This window comes from Orbicella faveolata, unplaced genomic scaffold, assembly GCF_042242905.1.
Source record: "Orbicella faveolata isolate gen_17 unplaced genomic scaffold, um_ofav_v1 contig_12, whole genome shotgun sequence".
Taxonomy (NCBI): Eukaryota; Metazoa; Cnidaria; class Anthozoa; order Scleractinia; family Merulinidae; genus Orbicella; species Orbicella faveolata.
In genome coordinates, this window is record NW_028301539.1 from 2110374 (window position 1) to 2137656 (window position 27283).

The following is a 27283-nucleotide window of genomic DNA, read 5'->3' on the forward strand; positions in this document are numbered from 1 at the left end:
CTAATTCTATATTACGTCGGCGGTACCTGATTAGAATTTGTCATGATGCCCCGCCTTTATCAATTAGAAGAGGATGGGTCTGATAACACGACTTATGATGCTATGTCTTATACCAGCGGCAACAAAACTGTTACGTGCGGGGTAATTTTTAAACCCCGTGGGAAGCCATGACCTCGTTTCCTTGAGACCCTCAATGATGGGGTTTGGGTTAGACCACGAGTAGCCCCTCTTTCATTCAGTCCGCCATGCTTGGCGTGAAAGAAAACCTTGAGGAAAAATGGCCGCGCGAAATCCGTCCTTTCTCGCGCTTCTCGCCCCCAGAATTACGGTCACACTCGACGAGCTAAGCGAAAGAGGGACTACTTGTAGTCTTAGGGTTTTGGTTACCGTTACTGACTAGTATAATAATAACTTTATTTACAAGAAGAAAAAAAAGCAAACAAACAAATAAATTAACAACAAAAACAAAACTTTGTCATGTTCTCTATTATAAAACAAAAGCCTGTATTTTTCAACCAGATGAGAATAAAACCAAAATTAATTTGTTTTGGCGTCGAAAGTTTTTCTGAATGTGCACCCGCTACATTTTTCCACGCTTGGTATTGGTACCATGTTTTTTCTTTACAATATGAATTCTGATTGGTTTATTTATACGTATTGTGATTGGCCGGATATGATCATTTTGAATTTGACTCACCTCAGCGGACTTTCTATAAAGCTCTATACTGTACTCTGCACATCGTTTTCCAGTGAAAAGGCGACATTCACAACACATGTAATGTCGTAACCATGCTTATTATCTGAGCAGATACTGGGAACAAGTAGTGTAGTTACTGGAAAACCATTTTTTTTTAGGTTAGTTTCTTGCTAAGCGGCAGTCCAGCAAGAGAAAGAAGAAAGTTTTTTTGGGGGGAGGGGGGCGAGGGGCGACGTAACCATGGAGTGGGGGGGGAGGGTGGGGTCGATGAAGCGATAGATGAAGGAACGAGTGATAATATTCGTTGTTAAAAAGACTTACACGAGGATATAATTCAATGCAATTTCCGTTTTTTCAGACCATTCTTTTGAAAACGGAGGCAGGATACTAGCTTTCCAACAAGGAGTTGAGTGCAACGAAAGGAACTGTCAGTATGGTGGAGAGTGTGGCGCTGATTCAAGCGGCCGTTTACGCTGTCAGTGTAGAATATACTGTACCCGGCAATACGACCCAGTCTGTGGTACAGATGGTAGAACCTACAACAATCCGTGCCTCATGAGAGCCGCTAGATGTCAATTTCAGAGGGATATTACACGACTCCACTTCGGGCAGTGCGGTACGTCATGCAAAATCAACGTAACTTTCCGATTCGCGTCTCTGGCAGACTCGTACCCAGTCGCTATTTAAGGGTCAGATTTGATTTTTTCAAAGAGAAAATATCCTGGATCGAGTGAAGCGCGCGGGAGGCTATTTCGACCCTTCCCAAGACACCCCGCGCGCCGTAATCCACTCTAGTATCCAATCTGCTCTCCTCCCGAAACACGCAAATAGTGACTGGGTACGAATCTGCGTCTCTGGCTGTTGTAAGAATTTTTATTGGTAATATGTAAGGGCTTATAATTGATTTGCACGAAAACATTGTACGTACAAATGTTTGTACGAAAAAATTGTTAATTAGTTTCATGGATGTGTAGCTCGTTTCTAAGTGACGATATCCCTGTCTCATCAAGATTTTTCATTTTGTAGGTGCCACAAGCTGTTTAGGTTTGAAAAATGCGGGCGTCGGCTCTACGGACGGCGAGTACGTCATTTATGTACGACCAGAGTGTAACACACCAATGAAGGTCTACTGTCATGGTATGAATACCAGTTCACCTAAAGAATACGTCACGCTGCCAGCCGGCGTGCAAAACAACTATGCCTACATCTACGCCAAACGGCTGCCTCCCAGACCCTACTCGGCCAGGTACAAGTGTGAGGGAAAGCCTGGAGCGATGAACTATTCCTCAGCCGGATTGACGAAGTTCCGAAAAGTTCGTGTGGATCTCCCGAGGATGGCCATCGTTCGAGACGATTTCACCTTCGCCAAGTCGGATCCGTTCGGAAGGAGAATCGCCTATGGTTCGGCTGGCGACTGCTTTTCGATGCATTACGGTGGTGCGTGCAGGAGGGGACATTTTAAGGTGGACCTGACTCATACCGGCTTGCACTTGAAGGCGTCCACAGAATGGCAAGCGATAGGTTTCCCTCCTGGAATTGAAATGCACGAGTACAAAAAATCCAAGGACGGCACCTTGGTGTCTGCTAAGTGCGGTGGCTGGTGTGGCAAGTGTAGACCTGTCGGGGAGATGCTGCTGGAACAGACTGTTTGTACTCAAGACGAAGGTAAGTGAACGAGCCGAGAGAGAGTAGAGAGTTACTAGTAAAAACAAATTTTAAATTGGAATCAATAAACGCGCTTAGTGGAAGAAATAACTCATTCATTTTGTTAGGTCTATTCAAAATTCTTGGCATCGGTCGGAAGTGACCGCCTATTTCAAACGATTTGCAACATCCTTCAGGTTCTTGTTGCCCGTTCCAAAAGTCGGCTCCAAAAGTCCGTTTCAAAAGTCCGTTCCAAAGGTCCGTTCCAAAGTTCCTGCAAGTATGATCGTGATTGAGCGCAGCAGGCAAGAGAGATCCCGGCAAGATTATTGAGTGCCATGTTGTTGTCTTCGTTGTGCGCTGAAAGATTCTGGCTCATTGAAAGGATGAGGTTTCGAAACGGTTCTCTTCTGCTAAGTCAATGTTTTGATAATCGCATTGTTGATCATCAGAAGAAAATTGCTAGGATGATGACGCATGCAAAATACTTCAATTGATCGTCCATGGGCATTTCAGCGTACGAACGTTTTGGATTTTGGCGAAGTACTGGTGCTAAGAGATATGTTCCATGTACTCCTGCAGAGGAAGGCATTTGCATATTTGGACGAACATTGCGCACACAAAGATCAGAATACAGCAATATAGTGAAGCTCTCTCAGTTATTTTGATGCCAAGTTTCTCAACTCAGTGTTGATCTATGTGGATTAATGCTCAAGCTTCTAATTAAGCTTGTCGTTTGGCTCTTGAAACGTTAATAATTCTCATTTATTGCATCCTTGATTTGCATTTGCGTGCAAGAAATTAACTAATTGATTCCCTTTTCTCAGATCCCTGCCAGTCTATCGTTTGTGAATTCTACTCCATCTGCCGCCGGTCCAGTGATGGCCTCAGTCACATGTGTCAGTGTCCTTCAAACTGCTCCAAGGCTAACATGCCAGTCTGTGGAAGCGATGATATGACTTATGAGAATGAATGCGAGCTTCAAAGGCACTCTTGCTCCAAAAGGAAGACAATCACAGTCAAGAGCATGGCAGCTTGCGGTAGGTATTTCAAAGGATAGCATAATTCAGGGTGATCTTACGGACGGACCATCATTTTTTTAAGGGGGTGGAGGTGGGCAATGTTCTGTGGCATGAGATTTTTTCTCACCTTTAGGTTGTGCATGATTTTTCTTGGTGGGTAATTGCTTGTGCAAGAATTTTTTTAAAAAGTCAAACACAGGATTTGGATAGTAGAAAACACTTTCAAGCTTGATTTTTTTCCCCATGGCTCCCCTTGCATGATTTTATTTTGACCTATTTTCAGCAGTTTTGGCTGCACAGGAATTTTGTTTTTGGAAATTGCCCAACCCCCTCTCACCCCCTTAGAAAAAATAATGGTCTGTCCCTTAGATCAGAGTCTAAAAAGAGTGATGTTGGAAACAGTCTAGCTAATGTTGTTGTTGCTCTATTGTTCATTGATAACTCCAATTATGTATTTCATGGTTCTCTGGTATAACTAGGTTCACTTTGGTCTTGTTTTATAATACAGTAGTTTGTATAAGTTGATTTTCTCTTTTCTTATACAATAGTATGATATTTTCATTAATGTTATCGATCTTCAGATGTAAAACAGCCTGTCCACCTAATGTTTGCGATTGACACCACCAGTATGAATGAGCCAAAAGTTGTGCAAAAATCTAAAGGTTTCTTCAAAGATCTGGGCAACAGATTCCGGATTCCTGAGCAAGGAATAACACATGGTTTTTTGAAGTTTGACCTTGGTGGCACAGCTAAGATGGATCTTGTAACATTTTACAACTATATTACATTGCCTGCATATATCAACACTTTGCAAAGTACCAAAGACAAAACAACACTTGAGCAAGCACTGGCAGATTCTGTACCTGGTCTGTTATATAGTCTGGAGTATGACAGCAGGCTAAGAGACAGTCAGTACCCTAAGGTGTGATACCATGTTTTTTATATGCACGTGTAGAGCGATAAGACAAAAAATAGATAGTTTAATAGATAGTTTATTTGCAGACAAAAACCTCCTTTATACTTGAGGCCCCAAGCTTCACCTTCACATCTCCTTGTGTCTGTGTGCTTTCTGTCTGTCTGTCTGTCCATCCATCTATTGATATAATAATAGTAATGATGATGATGACTTAATTAACATGTCAATCACTTCTTCCTTCTGTTTTCTGTCCCTTTATCCATTGCTCTGCCTGCCTATCTATTTATCTTTCCATTCCTCAGTGCCTCTGTAAGTTTATAGGTCTGTCTGTCTGTCTGTCTATCCACCTATCATCTTAAATTCCCATTCCAGTTTTCAACCAGTTCTCATTTTAATCTTGTTCCTCAGGCAGTTGTACTTATCACAGATGGAAGTAGTGTGTCCTACCCCCAAGGCCTTGCAGTCATTGCTAAATCATTGAGGGAGGCAGGGGTTAAAGTTGTAGTTGTTCTCGTTGGTGATGCTGACAAAGGCTTAGAGAATGTGAAACCACTAGCCTCACAAATGGACTTCATTTTGGCTGTAGGGTCACCTGATCGGCTAAAGGTGATGGTGCAACCAACAGTCAACAAAATTCTGCAAGGTACATGTAACTAATACAGAACACTGTTTGAAGTAAGGAATCAGGCTAATTGTGATTAAGTATATTGTGGTTTTTATAGATAAGGGAGTTGCTCATTTGGGGAGGTGTCGACTTAGGGGAGGTGTCCATTTAAGAAAGGTCTCTACAGTAGGTAGAAAACCTCAGAACAGGTCAGGCTTAGGGAAGTTATCTGCTGATTGAAAATCTCTGCTTCTGGGATTTCACTGCTATATAGAGATGTCTTTATTAGGGATGTCTTTGTAGAGGTGGCATCTGCTTTGCGGAAATTTTAAGCTTTAAGAAGGTGTTTTTGTTAGGAAGTATCTGCTTAAAGAATATGTTTTCCACAGTGTATGGCTGTATGATTACAACTGAAATCTGCATGATGCGCTGATTGGTTGTCATTGGATGCAAAAAGAGCCAATCAAAGATAGCTTACACATGTATCTGTTTAGAGCAACATCATGCTTTTGAATTTTTTGAGTTGGTTCTCAAACATCTCTTGAATGTGGCAAGAATCCAACAGGCAAAGAATGGGTGTCTGTTTTCTTGTTTACTGAATTTACTTTTTTACTCTCAGATTTGAACACTTGTGGATGGAAACGCTGTCATTTCTACTCAAAATGTGTCAAAAGTGACGTCCCAAAGTGCGAGTGTAGCCCAGTGACCAGTGATGTTATCAGCCCAGTTTGTGGGTCAGATGGCAAGTCTTATAATAACTTAGCTGCCCTGGAGTTAGCAGCCTGTCAGGAACAGAAGTGGATTGTACCTCGACACAGAGGAAGATGCATCACTGGTAAGTCTCTGATTAAGTTTATTGAAAAACATTTCCTCTAAGTCCGTTGCAAAGACAGTTTTTCCTTCCATGGAGACTGGTCTGAAGCACTGGCATATGACTGGATCCAGAACAAATCAGGCCTTACCTTTTTGCAGAGTTACTGAATTGTGGCTTTAATAGCTACAAACACCCTTTGGTGGCTAAAAACGCCTTGAACAAGTTGACAAAATCAGAAAGAGCGCCTTTTTACGTAAATAAGTGTTGAAAGAAACCCATTTAAAGTCTATAATGTCTTCAGGTTTTCTTACGTTGTCTGTAACTGGTTTATTAAACTGGTGTCGCCTGCTCAACCAATTAGATACTAAGTCAATTTCTACACACGGTTTTTGTTGGCGCTTGGGATTGAACTTGCTTCGAGCTTTCACTAATTTATCTTGTTTATGTTTGTTGTAATGGAAAATAGTGATTGCCTTTGCTTCAAACTGACATTTCATTGCGGAAAACAAGTAAAGGATAGTTTATAATGTGGTTTTAGCTTGAAAATGTCAATACAGTCCAAATTAGAACTCGAATTTAAACCGCTAACTTTACTACGGCCAGTACAAGGAAGTGTTTCTTTTTATTTTAAATTATTAATAAATTGAGTAACTTATTTGACAAATAAAGAAGCCTGAGCCGTGTATTACACTGTGATAAAACACGACGGACATTTGAGAACACGAGGGAAATGTAGAAAACACTCGCCTGCGGCTCGTGTTTTCTACATTTCTCAAGTGTTCTCAAATGTCCGGAGTGTTTTGTCATAGTGTAATACACGGCTTAGGCTTCTTCATTTGCTTTGTGATATAGAGGTAATGTGGCGAAAAACAATAAAACACGCTTTTTCTATGTCTTATACCCTGATAAAACATGGGTTTTGACCAATCAGAGCGCACGCAGGGTCCTATCTATGTTATAATTAATGTTAAAGAAACGCAATACTGGTTTTGTTTTTGTACAGATCCTAGCTGTAAGAGTCTTGAGTGCAAATTCTACTCTTATTGCACGGTACCACCCTCTGGAATTGCCACATGCAAGTGTCCCGACCCGGCTGCTTGTGGTAACTCGAGGAATCGTGTGTGCGGCACTGATGGCTTGTCATATGACAACATTTGCCAGCTGACAGCAGCTGCCTGTAAGAGATACCATGAAGTCAGGGTGCTCCATGCTGGACTATGCATACGTGAGTTATGTGTTTGATATGATGTGCGCTAGTGTAAGGTTTATATTTCAGCTGAATAATATAATTTAATTTTCAACAGGAAAGAGGATTTTATATACGAAATTTAAGTACTGCTTAATACGTTTTATTAAATGATCACAGACAGGGTATTCATCCACAGACTTAAGTTAAAACCAACTAAGTGCACAGCGTAATAAACAGTACCACATTAAAGCAGTGCTTAATAGCTTTCAATTGAATGGTCATACACTAGGGTTTCATTCACAGACTAGAAAGTTAGAACCACCTTATACAGAATGATAAACAGTACCACATGAAAGTACTGCTCAATAGCTTTCATTTGAATGGTCGCACATTAGGGTTTCATCCACAGACTTGAAAGTTAGAACCACCTTGTACAGCATGATAAACAGTACCGCATGAAAGTACTGCTCCGTAGCTTTTGTTTGAGTGGAAAAAAAATTAGGTTTCCTTTACAGACGGCAGTCAGAACATCTTGTATATCGTAATAGGCAATCACATATAAGCAAGATTAAATAGCTTTCAGTTGTGTGATTTCAGTCACAGAGTGTTCAATAATAACAACTTTGTCTGATTGTATTGTACTTGTATAGAAAAACAAGTCGACCTCGTGTTTGCCTTGGGCGGAGCAGGCCAGATCACCTCGGGCACTTTTCAGAAACAGAAAGACTTCATCAAGCAGTTCCTGGACACGTATGGCACTTCAACTCGTGGAATTCACGTGGGCATCATTGACTATGGCTCGGGTACAGTTATAGCCAAGTTTGAAAACTTTGACACAGACAATCTCAAGGACAAGGTAGATAAGCTGCGTTTAACACGAGGCGGCACGGTGGTTGTTGCTTTACGCAGTTCTCAGACCCAGCTGTTTGGCGATCCTAAACTGCTGAGACCTCAGGCAATAAAAGGATTGATAGTTTTGACAGGGGAGAGAGTTAATGAAGGGGATACAGCATTGCGCGATGCAGCATCACCTTTGATAAGCAAGGGAATCAAGATCGTGGCGGTGGCTGTGGGTGACATTCCAGACAAACCGAAACTGTTGACGTTCACTTCAGGCGATGAATATGTGTTTGATTTTAACAGCGTCAGAGATCTGCCGTCGTTAGTGCCAAAAGTTTACGAAGTGATAGTAAAAGGTAATTTAACACTACTGTTTTGTTGGTTTGATGATTCAGGGACTTGCTGTCGTAGGGAAAGTATGTGCACTGCATTTGAAGTTCAGTGGTTTAAATGTGAGCTTTGCCAAAGACTTTAAAATACCTTTTCCCTTGTCCTCACAACCTGTATGAATAAGTCCTGACTAATTGTTGGAAATACGGATGGCTGATTTGTTGCGAGTTTGCTAGGGGAAATAGTTCTCCTTGCTTTATGCTAAGGAAATGAAGTTGGACAAACCCTGTCATGATATATTAAGTCGTTCTGTGTTATAAAAGCCTTTAACAGATGCGGTACTACTACGTTGGAGCCTTCAAGTTGGCGAGCCGTTAGTTTCAAAGGAGCTTTTACCCTAGAAACTCTTTGGTAATGGCGCAAATATCTAACAAACTTTGCCATCAACGCACGTGACCCTTTCCCTTCCTCTCTATTTCAGATCCCTGCGAGAAGAAGCAGAAATTATGTGAGCACTATTCCCAGTGTGTTTCGTACAACGATGGAAGGACAGAGTGTGTGTGCGATAATCAGTGCCCAAAGGTTGAAGAACCCGTATGTGGAACAGACGGTCGGGATTACACTAATGAGTGTGTCTTGAAGGCGACAGCTTGCCGTGAGAGCAGAGAAGTGGCAGTGTCGGACACGGGGCTTTGCGGAGGTAAGACTTATTAATAAAAATACGGAGAAATGATGTCGACATCAGTAGTCTTGTTTTCATCTGGTAAGTCGGGGTCCCACTGTACCGTGGATACTAAGTGGTACTAAGTCGTAGCCAATAAGCACTTAATGACTGGCCCCAAGGGAAAGAGTGAGTTCAAAACTTGCTGTTTTCCGTGGGGCCAGTTATTAAGTGTTTTGTTATACTCCCCAACTGAAAAATAATAATAAAAAAACAGCGAAAAAATTATTCGCTTGATGCCGGCTGACACAAATTTGGCGCAGCTTCAAAGTGCTCGACCTGATCACGTGCGAGTCGAAAGTTCAAGTTGTTGTTTCCTTAGGGAGTTAGTGAGTTTGGTCACCCTAGGGAGTTAGTGAGGTTTGACCCATGACACCTTCTCTTCCAATCGGAAAACGTTTTTGAGTTGGGAGGTGTTACTATCCAGTTTGTGTTTTTTCTAGCCTGCGTTCACTCCATGGACATTGGTGTAATTGTGGATTCATCTCGGAGTGTTGGGTGGAAGAACTACGAGACTGTCAAACGCTCGCTCGCCAAGCTCACAGAGTACTTTGATGTGTCTAAAGACGGAACTCACTTTGGCTTCGTTCACTACAATGAAGACGCCATCCTGGACTTCGACTTCTCTGATACCTCTTTGTACAACCCCGAGGTTCTGAGAGAAAAGATCATGGACATGAAATACGACCCAGGCCGTACGCGGACAGACAAAGCTATTAAAATGGCGAACGAGAGACTGTTTACTGAGAGGGGTGGGGCAAGGAAGGGTGTGCCAAAGTTTTTGATTGTCCTCACTGATGGAAGTACTAGTGAAGGTTCTATGCCTTATGCAACAGTTTTAGCGCCTCTGAAGGTAAAGTGCTGAGCCTCGTTTCGATTTTTTCCGGGCTTCTCCATAATGGATCATTGACGTTTCTAAATATTCATAATACAGCAGCTTAGAATTGGCAATAGTAGTTCAGTATTTTAAAGCGGGTTTTTACTTGCGTGTTGTAAAACCAAAACCAAAATTATTACTATCAATGGCCGATCAGCAGAAGCAAAGACAAAGCAACGAATTTGTGTAATAAGAGTTCGCAGCAAGTATGTGTAAACGGCGAAAAGCGCGCGAAAACGCGAGTGACCAGTCGCGATTAGTTTTCGTTTTGTATGCGATTGGTCGAGTAGGCGGCGCGAGATTTTTTTAAACCAATCACAATGCGTAGTAAAGCAAAACCAAAACAATCCCGGATTACGTCTGGATTACCTTCGACACTAAGTGAAAAGTGTTTATTTGTTATTTAGAAAATCCATGATTGCTCTCTCGTGTCCATTTTTACGACAGAACTGGAAGAGAAATTGTCGTTGTTTTGCAACAAATAACTGAAACTGAAATTTACAAACTAGAAATTTAAGGCGATGTCAACTCTTTCCGGCTTGCTTGCGCTCAAAATCTATGTTACTTCCACTCTGTATTCTTACATGGACTTTTCACCCTGCAGACTAAAGGAGTGCAAGTGTTGGCTGTTGGTCTCGGACCAGGAGCTCCTGATAGTGAGCTGAAAAGCATTGCCATGGAAAACTCTGACAATGTGATGAAGATAGGTTCATTTGATCAGCTGGCAGGCAATTTGCAGAAAATCACCAAGGACTTGTGTCAAGGTAAAGTTGGACAACTTTTTTTTTTGTAGTGCATTGAAGTCAGACCGTAAGGTAAAGTCTGCATACGAGCCAAGTGGCCCATCAGGCCGGCGCTTATTGCGGTTTATGTAGCATGAAGCGACTAAGAGTATTTCTACTTCCCCTGGATTGGATGCCAGTCTATCGCAGGGTTACTCCCCAGCATTAAATTCGCCGGTACCCATTTCTACATCTGGGTAAAGAGAGAGGCACTGTAAGAGTTTAGTTTCTTTCCCACGAACACAACACAATGTCCTCGACCTGGGGCCCGTTTCTCGAACGCCCTGGAAACGTTTTGAGCACGCGAAGCCATTTTTAGTTAATCTGTATCTCTTAACAGATCTGTATCTATAATCTGTATCTATATACGCCTGAAACTTCTTGTATGAAGGGAACCTCTGGTCATATTAAGGATACGTGAATAAAACAGCTCTGTAAATCATGAAGTTTAAGACCTTACGCTGGCTTTCGAGTGCGAAAACTTTTCGGGACCTTCGAGAAACGGGCCCCATGACTCGAACCAGGACCGCTTGATCCGGAAGCGAGCGCACTAAACATGGAGCCACCGCGCCGCCATAAGGAGTCACACTATAAGGGGCATTTTATTCCTGTAATATATGTTTTTCGTTGCATTTTTTACACAAACGAATGTTTTCTAATTTTACAGGAATAGAACCTCTCAATCTTGTGTTTGCGATCAACGCAAATGGGCAAGATGCGAAAGATAACTTTGACCGCATGACCAACACCATCACTTCAATCATTGATTCTTACGGGCAGAGGAATATAAAGTACGGACTGACTGTGTACGGAAGCACAGCCGTGTCGCGAATCCAGTTGACCGAGAGTTTTAGCAACGATGAACAACTCAAGAATCTCGTGAAAATGGTTCAACGAGTACGCGGTGGAGCGGATTTACCAGCTGCTCTTGAGAATGCAAAAGAGGTGTTTAGTGGAGACATTCCTAAACGCCGTAACGTATTGGTGATAATGACTGACAGCAAAGCGACTGGCGACAAAGCTAAGATGCAACCCACAGCGGACGAGCTACACGACATGGGTGTCAAGGTCATCACGGTTGCCATGGGAACTGAGTCGGATCAGAGTGAATTGCGTCCACTATCACCCATGAAAGATAACAGTCTTGAAGAAGATCCCGAAGAGAGCCCTAAGCAGCTTGGTGATAGAATCATGAAAGAGGCCGTTAAACGTAAGTTTCATGTTTTGTTTGTTTGGTTGTCTTAAAATCAAAGGTCTTGTCAAGAGATTTCATTGTTTTAAATCAATGTTGTAATGTATTGAAACAACGTTGTTGAATGTGTGCGGGGCTATATGCTTTCAGCACTGCCTCACCATTAGTCAGTAATGCCTTTTCTCCTCAACAGTAAAAGTGTTGAAACGATTTTGAATCAGACTTGAAGTAAAGTTTAATTTCACACAACTTGTTTTGGGGAGCAGGAATGACACAGTTGGTGGTGAGAGCGTTCGCCTCCTACCGTTGTGGCCCGGGTTCGATTCCGCCCCTGTGCCATATGTGGGTTGCGTTTGTCGTTGGCTCTCGCCTTGCTCCGAGGGTTTTTCTCCGGGTTTTCCGGTTTTCCTCCCTCCACAAAAGCCAACATCTCCAAATTCCAACTAAACCAGGATAGAGGACCTGCATGAAAATCAGCTAAGACTGATGTGGCTTCCTCCCTAAATATTGTAATTTAACATCATCATTGAACACCTATCGATGCTATGATGACACCGCGATATTACATTCAACAAAAAGGATAGGCTTATGCTCATTGTATGGGTACAGGTTAAACGTGAATATGAAAAGGCAGACATAATAAAGTTGTAGCCACGTGAACTGTGTATCCCTTGTTTTGCCTGACGTGTGAAATGTTTTGTTGTCAATTTTAGCTATGGAGTTTGTCCCTATGGTGGATCTTGGTTTCGCTTTGAGTGCCTCGGCATCTGACGCTAGCAAGAATTTTGCCAAAATGAAATCTGTCATCAATTCCATCATTGACCAGTACAGCATTAGCCGCATTAAGTATGGTGTTGTGGTGTATGGAAACGACGCCAAGACAGTCTTTGATTTCCAGCGAGTTTTTGCCAAGGAAGACGACTTGAAGCAATATCTTTCATCAGTGACACCTGCGGCTGGTGGATCAAGTCTAGAGAAGGGGCTCGCACAGGGAGAACAGCTTTTTGCTTCCGGAGGAGCTCGTCCAAATGCGCGCAAAGTTCTCGTCGTGTTTACAGACAAGAAATCAACCGGGAATGAGCAGATGGCACAGGCTGAAGCAAAAGAGCTTAGAGACCAGGGTATTAAAGTTATTGCCATCGCACTGGGAAGTGAGAGTGACGTGACTGAGCTCAAGGATGTAGCAACAGATGGCCGTCATGTCATTCGTGCCAAGAAGACTGAGGACTCTGATAACTTAGCTGTCGAGGTTATGGAACTTGCTTTTAAAGGTACTGTGCTTGCGATAGATCGTATTGTTATGCAATAGATCATTTCTGAATTACCTTGTGCCTCTTTTTCAAAAAAAGTCCTCGTATGAAAGGCCTTGCAGGGAGACTCGTTTTGACCCCGAGGCAGATTGGCCTATATTAACTCTTGCAAACACATGTTAGAGTAGCAAATGGTGTCGTAGGTGCTTGAAATGCTTTGTTCGTAGAGAACCTCGTTCCCCAAGTGTGTAACTGGGTCCTGGTAAATCCTTTCAACAATCTGGCAAATGCTATGCGTGACGAGCTCGTGACATAGTGTAACTGATGAAAATAACCAGCAGCAAAAAAAAAAAAAAAAAAAAAAAAAAAAAAAATGACACGTAAAAACGTTATTTCAAAGCTACATAAATCCCATGCATTAAACCGTCTTTTCTTGAGGTGCTGTCTGTTTTTTATTACATCAGAAAATGAGGATGGTTTGATTTGTTTTTTCTGTGTAGAATTTTTGCATTCTCGAGAGTTGAATGATTTAATGCTTGTCTGTTAATCCCTTCAAAGAAATCCCAGACGTGCCTATGGTGGATCTGGCCTTCGCTTTAAGTGCTACAGCCACAGATGCCAGTACAAACTTTAAACTGATGAAAGACACCATCACAGCCTTTGCTGATATGTACGGCGTGTCAAAAATCAACTACGCTATCATAACGTATGGCCAGAGTCAAAGAAAGTGGGTTGATTTCCAAAACCAGCCGTCTGATTTTGAAGACATGAAAAAGACTGTGGATGACATCGCCAGGGAAACAGGGGTGGTAGCGCTGGATAAAGGCCTTGAGGAAGCCAGGAAACTCTTTGAAGGAGCTAGGCCACAAGCTCGTAAGGTAATCAAATGGTATAGTACCTACTGTGCATGTATTTGGAATGTGGTGGACTTAATGGTCAGCGTATGGACTCGAGATCAAGCCGTACGGGCGTAACGCAACATAGCATTCGCAATTGTACCCTTAACATCTACCCGACCACGAATTTCCACCGAAACAGACCTTTCCCGAATTCCAACAATCAATGGCGCCGAGTCGAGATCAGGGTAGACAAGAATACAGCAAATGTATAAAAACGTCCACCTCAACCTCGCTCTGGTGCTATTGTTCGTACGCACTGAAGTGGAATGCGGGAAAGGTCTATTACATGTACATGAACACACAATCTGCTCGCGTCTGGCCCAGAAGCTTGGTCGGTAGAGCAACGATGATGTAATATGTAGATCGTGGGTTCGAATCCCACGTCGGTAACAAGGCGTTATGACCTTGTGTGGTCCCCTATTTCTTGACTAAAGCTAATGCTTGGAAGGAAATCCTTGGGTGATTTCTAGGGCTCAAATTACTTTAGAGTTAATTCTCCACTTCCAGGCTTCCGTTCAGACTGAAGGCTCTCTTACCTGACAGGTGTATAAATGCGAAATTTTGCTGCAACCTGACAGAAATCTTTGTTAGGTTAGCCTTCGATGGATTAGCAGCCTGCTGGTATTGATATTAGCCACCTTGCTATTTTTTGTTTACCACGGATAGGAACAGACGAAATTAGGGCTGGTATACAGTATATTTTCTTTCTGCTAGGTCCTGGTTATAATCACTGACAAAAAATCTGGTTCAAATGCATCTGATGTAAAAACAGCTGCCAAGCCCCTGGAGAAAGCTGGGATAGCAGTGATTCCAGTAGCAATAGGTGTCGAGGCGGATGTGAAAGAACTGGAAAATCTCACTCCAGACAAGACGAACATCATAGAACCGTCTGCTGGCACCTCGGCTAACGAGCTAGCTAAGATGATCATGGAGAAAATAAATACAGGTATCATAGATATATCGTAAATAAATAGTTTTGCCAAGCATTGGACAACTTCTGCTCAAAAACACAAATCAGATGCTTGGTCAAGTGCTGGAAATAGTCACTCGAGTTCTCATAAGCGAAATAAGTGACTTAAATCTGACCTGAGGTGGGGCGTAATATGTCAAGCCCCATTTGTTGGCGTCCGTCTGTCTCAGGAGACAATGAAAGTCTGCGCCATGATTCAGTTAGTGGTTGAGTTGCAGCGCCTGCCGTGGCTGTACAGCCCAATTCTAGATCGGCAGGCTATGTTGCAGCCCCATTTACAGGGACGATTTTTCATGGGAAATTTTTGTCTCGATTCCAACCGCGAATTCTGTCGCGTTAGGATTGCAACACCAAATCGCGTGTGTAATCCAGGTGCAAGGCTTTTCGTTTTTTTTTTTTATTTCAGCGCTATATCGCCAGAGATTTCGAACTTACGACAGAACTTTGATTACCCTTGTTGACAAGACATCGTCATGTATATAAATTGTACATTGTACATTCATTCTATCGCTATAGCGCGCTCAATTTCCACTCAAATTGCAGCTGGTTTCAATTTTTTGTCGTAAGTGCGACAAAAATCTTACGGGAAATCTCGAAAAAAATTGCACCCAAAGTCACCTGCGCAAAGAACAGCCCTTTGGTCACTCAGGACAGTGTAGTTGGAGAGATTTATAGACGTTTAGCCAAGAAGGAATGAAGGCGCCGAACTGTTAAGTGTGTGATCATACTTCCCATGCCAAAACATATTTGATGTTAGTTATTTCCTGTCTAGTTCTACCGCCCATCTCCGAGGTGGATCTTGGATTTGCGTTAAGTGCATCGAGCGTACTCCACAACGAAACCTTCAAGTTAATGAAAGACATCATCACTTACATCATCGACACGTATGGCACGCGGAAGATACACTACAGTGTCCTGGTGTATGGGGACACTGCCACAATAGAAATCAACTTTGGGCAAACTCCACCGTCGCCACAGCAGCTCAAGACAGCGGTAGAAAAGCTCCGCGTTGGAACAGGAACACCAAACTTAGCTGGCGCACTGGAGAAGGCACTCAAAATGTTTGAAGATGACGACAGAAGACCCTTGACTCACAAAGTTCTCGTGATAATGGCGGATAGTAGATCAGGGTCTACCGAAGATGAAATCAAGAAGGCTGTCCGAACTCTTGAGGAGAGGGATATTGAAGTCATTGCTGTGGCCGTTGGAGAGGAAGCTGACCCTGTTGAACTTGAAAATACGACGCCTGACAAGACAAATGTTATCGAGACTGACAAAGACGAAGATCCAAAGATGGTTGGTGAGAAGATCATGGACAAGATTCGAGGTAACTGTTATTTTTAGAAAAACAAGCAAACAAACAAACAAACAAATAGACAAACAAAAAATAAACAAACAAGCAAACAAACAGACAAATGAGCAAACAAACAAACAAACAAATAGACAAACAAAAAACAAACCAGCAAGCAAACAAACAAACAAATGAGCAAACAAACCAATAGAGAAACAAACAAACAAACAAACAAGCCAACAAACAAACAAACAAACAAACAGACCACTGGTAACAATGTATCACTTGCTGGCCAGAAAAGGAATAACTAATTTCTTCGCCAATCATTTCAGGTCAAGTCCTTGTACAGTATGCAGTCGCTATGCAAATCTTGTAACCGGAAACGATATGTATTTGATTTAGATTTTCACTGTTATTAGGTGAGCCTCCAGTACCAGAGATTGATCTTGCCTTTGCCCTCAGCGCCACTGGACTTGATGCAGACAAGACTTTCAGTCTCATCAAAGATACAATTAAGTACATTGTGAACAAGTATGGAACGGACAAGATTCATTATGGTTTGCTGGCGTTTGGCAGTGTACCTAGTCGTTTCAGGGACTTCCGCCGTGAGGCGTTCTCCAAAGATGACTTGATCAAACTTCTGGAAATGATGCCTAGAAGTTCCACAGGTTTGATGTTTACATTGTTGGGTGGATGGTACAGTAAAGGGGTGGTGGGGGGAGGGGAGGGGATAAGAGAGTAGGAACCCGGGAGGAGAGGGGAACAAACTCTATGGGGTGCTCAAAGATCAACGTAAGGAACGGAACGAGGACCTCTTAAATTACATAAAACAGAGAGTTCAAGAAAATCACGACAGCAACGGCAACGGGAACGTCACTGAACAAAAGGTTTTTGCGAGCAGTACAATGGCTGTGCACGTAATGATTCTTGGTACATTTCTTTGCTGTCCTCTGCCAAACAACACGTGAAACATTCTGCGTTGTCTGGAGAAAGTGAACCACAACAGCTAGTTTTTTTTAATTTCTATTCTGAATTTAAGGCTGTGTTCCAGATTCAGTTTAAAGATTGTTTTGACAGTGAGACACAAGCTAAATGACTTAAGAGTATCGCGAGATTCGTATGTAAAATATAAATTCATTTTTTAATCGACATTGACCTCGGCGTCGCCGTCGCCGTCGCCGTCGCGGTTACTTGAAATCTCTAAGATGAAATGTAGTGCGTTGAAAGCATTTCTTGAATTGCTTGTTAACACACATATTTGATTTTTCTTTCGTAAAGGGCCTGATCTTGAGAAAGCTCTCGATGAATCAGACAAGTTATTTCAAGAAGCAGGAGCTCGACCGACTGCGAGGAAGGTTCTGGTTGTGATCATGGACAAGAAGTCTGGTGTTACAGAATCACGTGTCAATAGCACAGCCAATAGGTTGTATGAACACTACATTGACGTCATACCAGTGGCTATTGGAGAAGAAGCCGACTTGAAACAGTTGATTTTGACTACAAAAGACCAAAGTAACCTGATTGAAGCACCAAAAGTTTTCGTACCAGACAAACTCGGAGAAGCAATAATGCGAAAGGTTTTGAAAGGTATTTTCCCTTTCTTTGTCAGTAAAACTCGAGTCTTGCATGACTCGAGTGAATTAAAGTAAAGTCCGAGTAAAGTTAAGTCCGAGATTTTCCATTTACCAGTAACATGTGAAAAAACAAACAAACAAACAAACAAACAAGCAAAAAAAAAACCGTAGAATGATGGTTCATGCAGCTATATTGTTTACCGGGCCGGCTGGATTATTTTTCACGTGAAAGTTTTATATTGCTGTAGTAATGTGAGGAAGTCACATTTACCTTATATCTTTGAGACTGTTTAAGTCGACCCTGTACACGTTGATCGTGGTCTCTCAAATCCGTGAATGTGATTGGTTCTGTTATCGATTGCTATTAAGCAATTAGATTATGAGCTCGAGATTTCTATCACGCTAGAAATCAAGAGCGAATAATGTAATTGTTTTAGTATAAATCTACTAGTCGTTCAAAAATTTATATAAATCCTCCTCAGAGATACCTCGAAAACGCAAAGAAGCAGCCGTCATTTTGTTAACAAGCGCACACTGCTACGCTACTCACTATCTATCACAGAATATATAGTGAGTAGCGTAGCCAATCAGAGAACAGCATTCGTGATGGAACGCCAGTAGATTTATACTAATCGTTGATAGATCACGATTGTGTGCGTTACCGATAAAATTAAAATTATTTTAGAATTTTTGGCTTTAAAACACCTTATATTGTAGGCTTTTGACTCCCACAGGTTACATTGTGTCCTAAAAGACAGCCGAATTCAAATACTTGTTCACGTTTTAGAATGCGGTGCTTATCTCGCAGTATTGTTGTTAATTAGGCTTCGTGCACACTACGTAGTAGAAATTTCAAAACGTAGCTTTGTTTCTACGGTTAGTCCTACCGTCCACACTAATCCGTCACGTAAACGGAGCTTTTCGAAAGCGCTCTTCAAAGTGGAGGATTATAAAGCGCGTGCTTTACGTTTTAGTGAGGACAGAAATTATTTTGAAAACGTAGCATTTTTAAAACGATGGCGTTACGATAATCATGTGATTTCCCTGCGCGAGGTTTCCTCAAACACAAATCCAAAAAGGCCGGTGATTGTTCCGTTTTCAAAAATCTCCGGCTTAGTGTGGACCTAAAACATTTGATGTGTTTGTAGAGTGAAAACACCGTATTGTGGACGGGGCCTCAGACAGTAATCTGAATTGGGTTTCAAATGCCCGTAATTACTAATTGTTATCATTATTAAGGGCCTGTTGTACCGGAAGTGGATGTGATCTTCGCTGTGGGTGCCACCTCAAGAAACGCAATAGAAACTCTCCGCACAATGAAAGATACTCTGGCGTATGTGATCAACACTTACGGTGTAGGCAGTATTAGATATGGAGTGATCTCATTTGGTACGGATGCCATCATTGAACAAAGATTTGGTCCGGAGGACCCATCCCCTGAGGACCTTAAACAGCTAGTGCTGGGCTTGCCTGCTAGCAGAGGACCACCTGTTTTGGATCGTGTACTGAATGCAGCCAAGGGTGTCTTTGAAGGCTCAGGTCTTCGACCAAACGCTATGAAGGTAATCACCCATTTCTATCGTTTCAAGGCTTTTTTTTCTTGTGGTGTAAATGTTTCGATGTCCTCTTAAACGTGTCATGTAGGTGTCCAGAACTGTGATGGAGGTGACTTGTATCACTTCATATTTCACATGGCTCTCTGCTACAACTACAATCTTTGCTGTCTTGATATACGAATAGCCTGCTCTCCAGCTCTCTTTCAGCGCGAGTCACAACCCAAGACCTGCCTTACTCCGTATGCCACTTCACCATGATAGATCTAAAATATTCTTAGTGAAATTGATTTGTTGTACCATTTGACCAAGAAGACGAAAGTGCGTGTTCTTTTTAACAACTTCACGTAAACACGAGAGTACGTTGGCGGAATTTGAGTTTGTTTGAGGTGATAACAATTGAAATATATAAACAATAGCCTCCATTTAGCGCGAAAACATGCTCGGATATTTGCCCGCGGACATTATCTGTTCCGAGAAGCGAACAGTTTCCGGAAGAGCGCAACTGTGAGCTATGAAGAAAAGGTAAGGACAAAATATCTGAGCATATTTTCACGCCAAATGGAAGCCCTAGTGTATAGCATACTTCAAATATTTTTCGCAACACGCGCAGTTTTGAAAATTGGCAAATATCACACGGATGTTACCCAGTTTTACCTGCGTTTAGACCAATCGCGTACGAGAGAAAATATTTGATGGACTTTACAAGACATAATAGCTATGTTTGCCGAGCAAGAAGGGAGCCAAACAGAGCACGCCTTATAAAACGGTAATTTTATCGATAGCTTTGTGATGCATGTTCCTTCTGTTATGCTTTAAGGTTTTAGTGGTAATAACAGACGATCGCTCCAGCTCTACAGATGAAGAAATCAGAGCCGCGGCGAAGCCCTTAGAAAATAAAGGAATTCACGTTATTGCTGTTGGCATTGGAATCGTATCGGACTCCGGACAGTTAGGGCAGGCCACACAGAACGAAGAAGATGTCATCTCAGCGCCTAGAGATGTAGACCCTTCCACCTTGGGAAATAGGATTATGGAGAGAGCTTTTCAACGTAGGGATATCGTACAATGCTAGAGCAGAATTCAGTTTAGCGTCGTAATACCAAAACCAAAATAATTACTGAGGCCAATCACAAATTACACAGTCAATCCATTGGACCAATCCAAGGTCAAAGCCAATACAAATAGCCGTCGCAAAGCGCGGGAAAACGTGTGGGAGCACAGTCATGATTGGTTTTGGTTTTACTTCTGATTGGATGACAAAGTGGCGCGAGACTTTTAAGCCAATCGCAAAACCAAAGCAAATGCGAGTTACTTTAGACACTCAAGTGTCGTCATGTTGCGCTTTATTTAAACTGATATTTTCAAAAAGCACAACCGTGCGATTCAAGTAGTATTACAATGAAGACATAGAGACAAAGCGAATAGCTACATCATAACGTTCTTCTCTGTTAGCGCTACTAAGAGTGTCTTTTTTCCTGTTTTAGCTGTGTTGCTGCCAATAGAAGATGTGGACCTAGTGGTTGCTATGTGTGCAGTGTCTGCAGCGTCAGATCAGTCCTTTAAGCTGATGAAGGACACTGTGAAGTCCATTGTTGATAAATACGGGACCTCCAAAATTCATTACAGTGTGGTGCTCTATGGAACGCGGGCTGTACCAATGCTGAAATTTTCAGATAAGGCACTGACCATCCAGGAATTTAAAGGGCAAATCAGCATTCTTCCGAAGCCTAAAGGTAACATTTATGAGGACTTAATCACTTTTCGTATCTTACTGGGATAGTTTGGATGCCACTACGGTGGCTTTTTCATTTGCCGCGATTAAAAGTTAGTTTATTTCTATTTAGGTTGACCGAGCATGTACATAGGCTGCACAGCGGAGCTCATAATTGTACGTTGATTCAAAAGGGCGATCAACATCCAAGTTCTCGTTACAACTGAATATCGGTGGATTTTGAAGTAGTGAGGTGATGAGAATATAGAACATCGTCAACTGAGAATAGTTGACGCGCCTCCAGGGTGCATCGTTTATTTATTTCAACGTGGGAGGTTGGTGGGGAAGGCGGGGGAAGGTGGGGGGGGGGGGGGGGGGGGAGTCCAAATAAGATGTGGAAATGTACATTATGAATTTATCTTTTTACAGGTAGTCCTACCTCACCTGTACTCGACCAGGCTCTAAAGGCCACCAGTGTCTTATTTGAAGGAGATGGCGTGCGAGTAAATGCGAAGAAAGTTCTTCTCGTGTTCACAGACAAGAGCTCGGGTTTAGATGAAAAGACACTTAGATCAGCAGCCGCTGAGCTGGAGAACGAAGAAGTGGAAATCATCGCGGTATCCATAGGAGATGAGTCTAGTTCAAGAGAGTTAGCGTTTGTAACGCCACACACAGGCAATATTATTGATGCGCCTACAGACGAAAATCCTGACAAGCTCTCTTCGGAGATTTTGAACTTAATAATTACAGGTTTGTGTGCATGCTGTTACGCTGTCTTGGGACAGGGGCGGCAGCGTGGCCGAGTGGTTAGGGCGCTGGACTTGAAATCTGGAGGCCGCGGGTTCAAGTCCCGCTCTGGTCACTAAAATGGGGTTGTTTCTCAGTAGACTCTAGTTCAACTCCTCGGTCATAAAGTCTGCATGCGAGCCAAGTGGCCCATCAGGCCGGAGCTTGTCCCGGTTTCTGTAGCATGAAGCGACTAGGAGTATTTCTACTCCCCCCTGGATGGGATGCTAGTCCATCGCAGGGTTACCCCCAGCATTAAGTTCGCCGGTACCCATTTATACACCTGGGTGGAGAGAGGCACTGTGAGAGTAAAGTGTCTTGCCCAAGAACACAACACAATGTCCCCGGTCAGGGCTCGAACCCGGACCGCTCGATCCGGAGACGAGCGCACTAACCATGAGGCCACCGCGCCTCCCGCAAATGCTTACTGACATCGCTTTTGTCTGACAGATCCCCCTCCCGTCTCGACAGAAGTGGACGTTGCTTTCGCAATAAGTGCGAATTCCGTGAACTACAGGCAGACATTCAGACTAATGAAAGATACTATAGCCTGGATAATCAGCAACTATGGGACAGAAAAGCTGCGTTATTCTGTAATCCTGTTTGGTAACGATGCCAAGATAGAACTGGACTTCGATGGCGGCATTTCCACCCCAAATAAACTGATACAGTTTGTCCAGGAACTTCCAAGAAGACGCGGCGGCCCTGATGTCATCTCAGCTCTGGAAGAGGCTAAAAGAGTGTTTGAATCTGCTTCTGCAAGACCCAACGCGTGGAAGGTTCTAGTGGTCATCACTGATAAAAGATCTGGCTCAAGTTTAACAGATATTGAAAAAGCTGCCGAGCCCCTGGACGAGGATGGTATTAAGGTAGTACCAGTGGCAGTAGGCGGTGAAGCTGACCCGTCTGAACTGGAGGCTACCAATCCAGAGAGATTTGTTATTACGGTACCAAGGACTGAAGAGCCCAAGACTTTAGGGAAGCAAATCATGGAACATGTTATTAGACGTAAGTCAACACTAGATAGCTATTTTAGGTCAGAACATGTCTGAATGAACTACAGTGGAACCCCTATTAAACGGCCACCCTCGGGGAAATGGACTGTGGCCGCTTAATAGAGGTAGAAACAATAGAAAAGCCATCACTGGGACTTCGATTGCTGGCCGCCTAATAGGGGTGGCCGTTTCATAGCTGGCCGCTTAATAGGGGTTCGACTGTACTTGTGATGTAGAACTTTTGATTAACAGCGAATTAGCTATAAAGTTCAGCAGGTGTGAAGGTATTATTCAGAGTTACATTGGTTTAGGCGAGGTTAGAGCGGTTTCAATTGAGAGCCTAAAGTAATCGGGCAATTAATTTGGTTTTACCACGGTTTGGAATTGGCTGGGTAGTCTAATTGGTAAGTAAAAGTCCATTTCCGAGTTACGTTAAGCCTCTCTATCAAAGCGAGGCCTAGTGCACAACCATCCATATGAAAATGAGTTTAATTTGCGTGTCAGTGAAATCTCATTTTCATGTCAGAGGATGGGCACTGAGACTCGCTTTGAGAAAGAGGTTAAAGGTAATTGGGAAACGGCCTTTTGGTTGGTTTTGGTTTAACGACATTCAATTGAATCTATAATAAAACATGTTTATTGTTGAATACCACAAGAGTAGAAAATGAAAATTATTTCTATACTGCTGCATTACATACCCTGTCATTTACATTTTGCAGCCAAGTTCCTACCCATTGATATCGCCTTTGCTCTGAGTGCGTCTGGGATATCTGCTAATAAAACATTCAGCTTAATGAAGGATACAGTTCAGCGTATTGTGGACAAGCATGGAACGGGAAGCTTGCGATATAGCATCATTTTGTTCTCGGATTCCGCCAGTATCATCATACGATTCAGTGAGAAATATTCCAGTCTTGATCAGTTGAAGACATCCATCGGAGCTCTGCCTCTTCGCACCGGAGGCTCCTCCCTTACTGAAGCCCTTAAAGCTGCTAAGAACGCATTCCAAGACAGCGGGGTCCGTAAGGACGCTACCCACGTGCTTGTTGTCATCACGGATAAGAGGTCTGGGGAGAGAGAAGACGATGTTGAAAAAGCTGCCAAGCCTCTAGAGGAGTCTGGGATCGTGGTCATTCCTGTTGGTGTTGGAGATCAAGTTAATGATAAAGAGCTTAACATAATAACAATTAACAAGGACAATGTGATTCTTGTTGATGAGGAAGAAGACCCTGATAATTTGATGGTGTTGATTATGGCGAAAATTAATGGTACGGCGTGACAGAATCTTGTTAACATGCACTCTATTGAATTTCATTTTTAAATGTGAACTTTGAAAGATTTTACAATTAGTTTTGACCCACGTACGTCTGTTGACGTTTGCGTCAGTTTGTGGTTAAGAAGCTAGTGGTGTTACGTAATATATCAAACAGGAAAGACCATGCTTGACCACATTTCGAAACACCGAGAAGAGAGTTGAAAATACGACGCGCAGGGGAGTATTTTTGACGAACTTTGACGAACTTTGCGGGGTATTTGTTTGATCAAACACAGTCTTGAATGTTTGATATATCTTCGCGATCAAAACGGAAACTCGGGAGAAAACGGAGAAATAAATCGTAAAATCTATGGTAGTTAAGTTCAGATATTCAAACACCGACACGGTCATGATTTCGTGTGAGTAAACTTGATGAATTATCAATGATTTTGAAAAATGTTTTTCCGCCCTTAGCTTCCTACCGTTTTCTAGTTCCCCTTGTTTTGTCTTTTCATTTAGTAAAACTGCATGCAGAATTGATAGAAAAACGCTTAAAATCATTTCATGTTTACAGAAACACGAAGACCACCACCAGTTGACCTTGCATTTGCTCTCAGTGCTTCCTCGTTACAGTCTCGGAGCTCCATCAAATTGATGAGGGATGTGATAAAAGAGATTATTGAAGACTATGGCACGAGGGACATACACTACAGTTTTATTATCTATGGCTCTGAAGCCTCCACAAAATACAGCTTCACAACTGACCCAGTGGATCAAGACTACCTGCAAAACTTCGTGGAATTCATGCCCGTTATCAATCCACCGACATCACCTCACGTCGCTCTGGAGGAGGCCACCAAAGCGTTCAAAGGTGCAGGAGTGCGCGCAAACGCTACCAAGGTACTTGTGGTGATGACAGACATGAAGGGAGATTCTACTAAAGAGGAGATTGACGCGGCCGCTGACCCGCTGAAGCAGATGAAGGTCAAGGTGATAGTCGTGGGAATTGGTGCAAATGTCGACAACAATGAACTTGTTAATGTCACGGGTGATAATAACAATGTAATCACAGTACCGGTGGATGCAGACAAGGATTCATTGACCAGAAAATTGATGAAGAAAGTTTTCCAGCCAGGTATTTTGTGCCTCTGTCTTTTGTCTCACTGATACATGTTTCCTTCTTTCCAGGTTATTCTCATAACCAACATTGTAAGACATGGCAATCAGCAAAGGGTAACATATTGGTGCTCCATTTTCAATTGAAGAAGATAACTAAGTTTTAATTCTTCATTATTTCAGTTACTATTGTTATTTACGTTATGTCTAGTTTTTCAGCTTTACGTTGTCGAGATAATTGAATTTTGTATGCTTGCGTATCACCCTGGTGCAGTGCTTGTAAGCATTGCGTAAAAGTGGATATGGCCTTCGAAAAATAAGTCTTTTTTTCAGATTTGGGCAGAGGAAAGCATCATGACATTTTTGCGATATTAAAAATACTTACACCACATAGAAGAAGGCTTTAGCCTACCCTTTTTGCAAAAGCAATGAATGGCGTAAACGTTTCCTGAAACACATGCAATATCACGTGTGTTATGGGTCAGTTGAGGCTGCGAGACTTGTGCTGGATTTCCTTACACGCTCTTAACCTTTTAAGGTCTTTGTACTGCGATTTTAGCGGTTTTATTAAGAAAACATGCTCGTTTCTTTTTTTGCCATGTTTAGTTCCGCCTGTGGTTCCAAAGATTGATCTTGTGATCGCCATAAGTTCAGTGTCTTCTAGTGCTGATGAAGTGTTCCAGAAGACACAAGACGCAGTCGCTTCTATCACTGAGAAATATGGTACAAACGACATACATTATGCTGTCATCCTCTTTGGAAGCGATGCCCAGGCCGTCATCGACTTCGATTCTTACGCTACAAGTGAACAGCTGAACGAAATGTTCTCAAACCTACGTCGCTTAAAGGGAGGCCCTGTGTTAGATGAAGCCCTGAAGCTTGCAGGACAAGTGTTTACATCACCAGGAGCGCGAAGCGACGCACACAAAGTCCTGGTTGTGATCACAGACAAGAAGACGTCTTCCAAGCTTGATGATGTCATACTTGAAGCGAATAAGCTTGAGGATATGGGAGCGACCGTGATTCCCTTGGGGATTGGTGCTGAGACTGACAGAAATGAACTAGAAGAGCTTACGCCTGATGTGACGGACGTCATCACAATTTCCAAAGTACTTGATCCTGACGATCTTGGAAGGAAGATCATGGAGAAGGTTTTGAAAGGTATTGGTCGAGTATTGTAGGTCGGCATTGAGTGCAGAATACCAGATGTTGCATTTAATATTGGCGTAGCATTATGCATCAACAATTATGCATTTTCAACAATTAGAGGGCGAGGGCGAGGGCGAGGGCGAGGGCGAGGGCGAGGGCGAGGGCGAGGGCGAGGGCGAGGGCGAGGGCGAGGGCGCAGCCATTCAAAACTTTATGTAAATCCTCTTCACAGACACGTCGAAAGCCTAAAGAAGGGGCCGGCAGTTTTTTAACAAGTGCACACCAAGACGCAAACTGCTAGGCTACTCACTATCTACAACAGAATAGATATTGAGGATAGAGTAGCCAATCAGAGAACGGCATTCGTGATAGAACGCTAGTAGATTTATACTAAAAGTGGATAGACCCTATCTTTGTAATGGCAGTACTAAAAATGACAAATGCCTTGCTGGAAAACAAAATGGATGACACGAGAAAAAAAAATTAGTGAAAAAAAGGTTAAGTCATCACCCAAGTATACAATTTTGACAAAGTATTAAATCAGGAGCCATAATCGGGGACGGAGACCGTAAGCGCGCGCCATTTCTCGTATTGGGGTTGTCCCCATGATATGGGACAATAATTCTATTTTTAGAACAAATTGCGCCATCGCCTGAGGCACACGCGTGTATATGCTGCGAGGATTTTTGTGGATGTCGCGCGGGGGAAATGGCGTCCGAAATTCCCGAAATTTGTCATGTTTTTGGCCCACAACTGAACGTGTTTACGTCTGTTGGAATTTTTCTTAAGTATTTTCGTCGTAAGCTGCTCCAGTTTGAGTGAAGTAAGACAGTGTCGAATTTAGGTATGTTCCGCTTTAAGCTTATATATGTCGCTGACTAGGTTGTGTTCCGACGGATGCTTCTTTTACATGAGCTGTACATTACTCCACTTAAAATTTCACATATGTTGAAGATTAACAGCTTTTCCATTACACAGCGAAAAACTAGCTGGATATATTTAGATATAGCAGAGCTTCAGGACTTCATAGTTTCCTAGCTCCTCTTGCCACACGCTTGCGAGGAATTTGCTAGTCTATCGCGATTGAAAAGTAAAACAAAATA

At 42.6% G+C, this 27283-nt stretch overlaps 1 protein-coding gene across 5 annotated transcripts in view; it reads left to right on the forward strand.

Annotated features, from left to right (window-relative positions):
• LOC110045097 (uncharacterized) overlaps window positions 1–27283 on the forward strand; it is a 112353-nt gene that overhangs the window by 3574 nt on the left and 81496 nt on the right. For 4 of the 5 annotated variants that reach the window (XM_089281999.1, XM_089281997.1, XM_089281998.1 and 1 more), the window contains 26 exons: window positions 1056–1313; window positions 1724–2362; window positions 3169–3381; window positions 3945–4285; window positions 4688–4922; window positions 5503–5718; window positions 6701–6922; window positions 7537–8082; window positions 8538–8756; window positions 9221–9630; window positions 10259–10418; window positions 11104–11646; window positions 12342–12899; window positions 13437–13756; window positions 14492–14723; window positions 15505–16074; window positions 16458–16706; window positions 17317–17625; window positions 18852–19174; window positions 19986–20217; window positions 20653–20901; window positions 21309–21629; window positions 22116–22673; window positions 23380–23928; window positions 24490–25050; window positions 25638–26192. In XM_089281999.1, the coding sequence (XP_089138125.1) occupies window positions 1056–1313; window positions 1724–2362; window positions 3169–3381; window positions 3945–4285; window positions 4688–4922; window positions 5503–5718; window positions 6701–6922; window positions 7537–8082; window positions 8538–8756; window positions 9221–9630; window positions 10259–10418; window positions 11104–11646; window positions 12342–12899; window positions 13437–13756; window positions 14492–14723; window positions 15505–16074; window positions 16458–16706; window positions 17317–17625; window positions 18852–19174; window positions 19986–20217; window positions 20653–20901; window positions 21309–21629; window positions 22116–22673; window positions 23380–23928; window positions 24490–25050; window positions 25638–26192 (9588 nt within the window). The remainder of the gene's footprint in view (window positions 1–1055; window positions 1314–1723; window positions 2363–3168; window positions 3382–3944; window positions 4286–4687; window positions 4923–5502; window positions 5719–6700; window positions 6923–7536; window positions 8083–8537; window positions 8757–9220; window positions 9631–10258; window positions 10419–11103; window positions 11647–12341; window positions 12900–13436; window positions 13757–14491; window positions 14724–15504; window positions 16075–16457; window positions 16707–17316; window positions 17626–18851; window positions 19175–19985; window positions 20218–20652; window positions 20902–21308; window positions 21630–22115; window positions 22674–23379; window positions 23929–24489; window positions 25051–25637; window positions 26193–27283) is intronic. The other variant, XM_089282001.1, reaches the window with a different exon arrangement.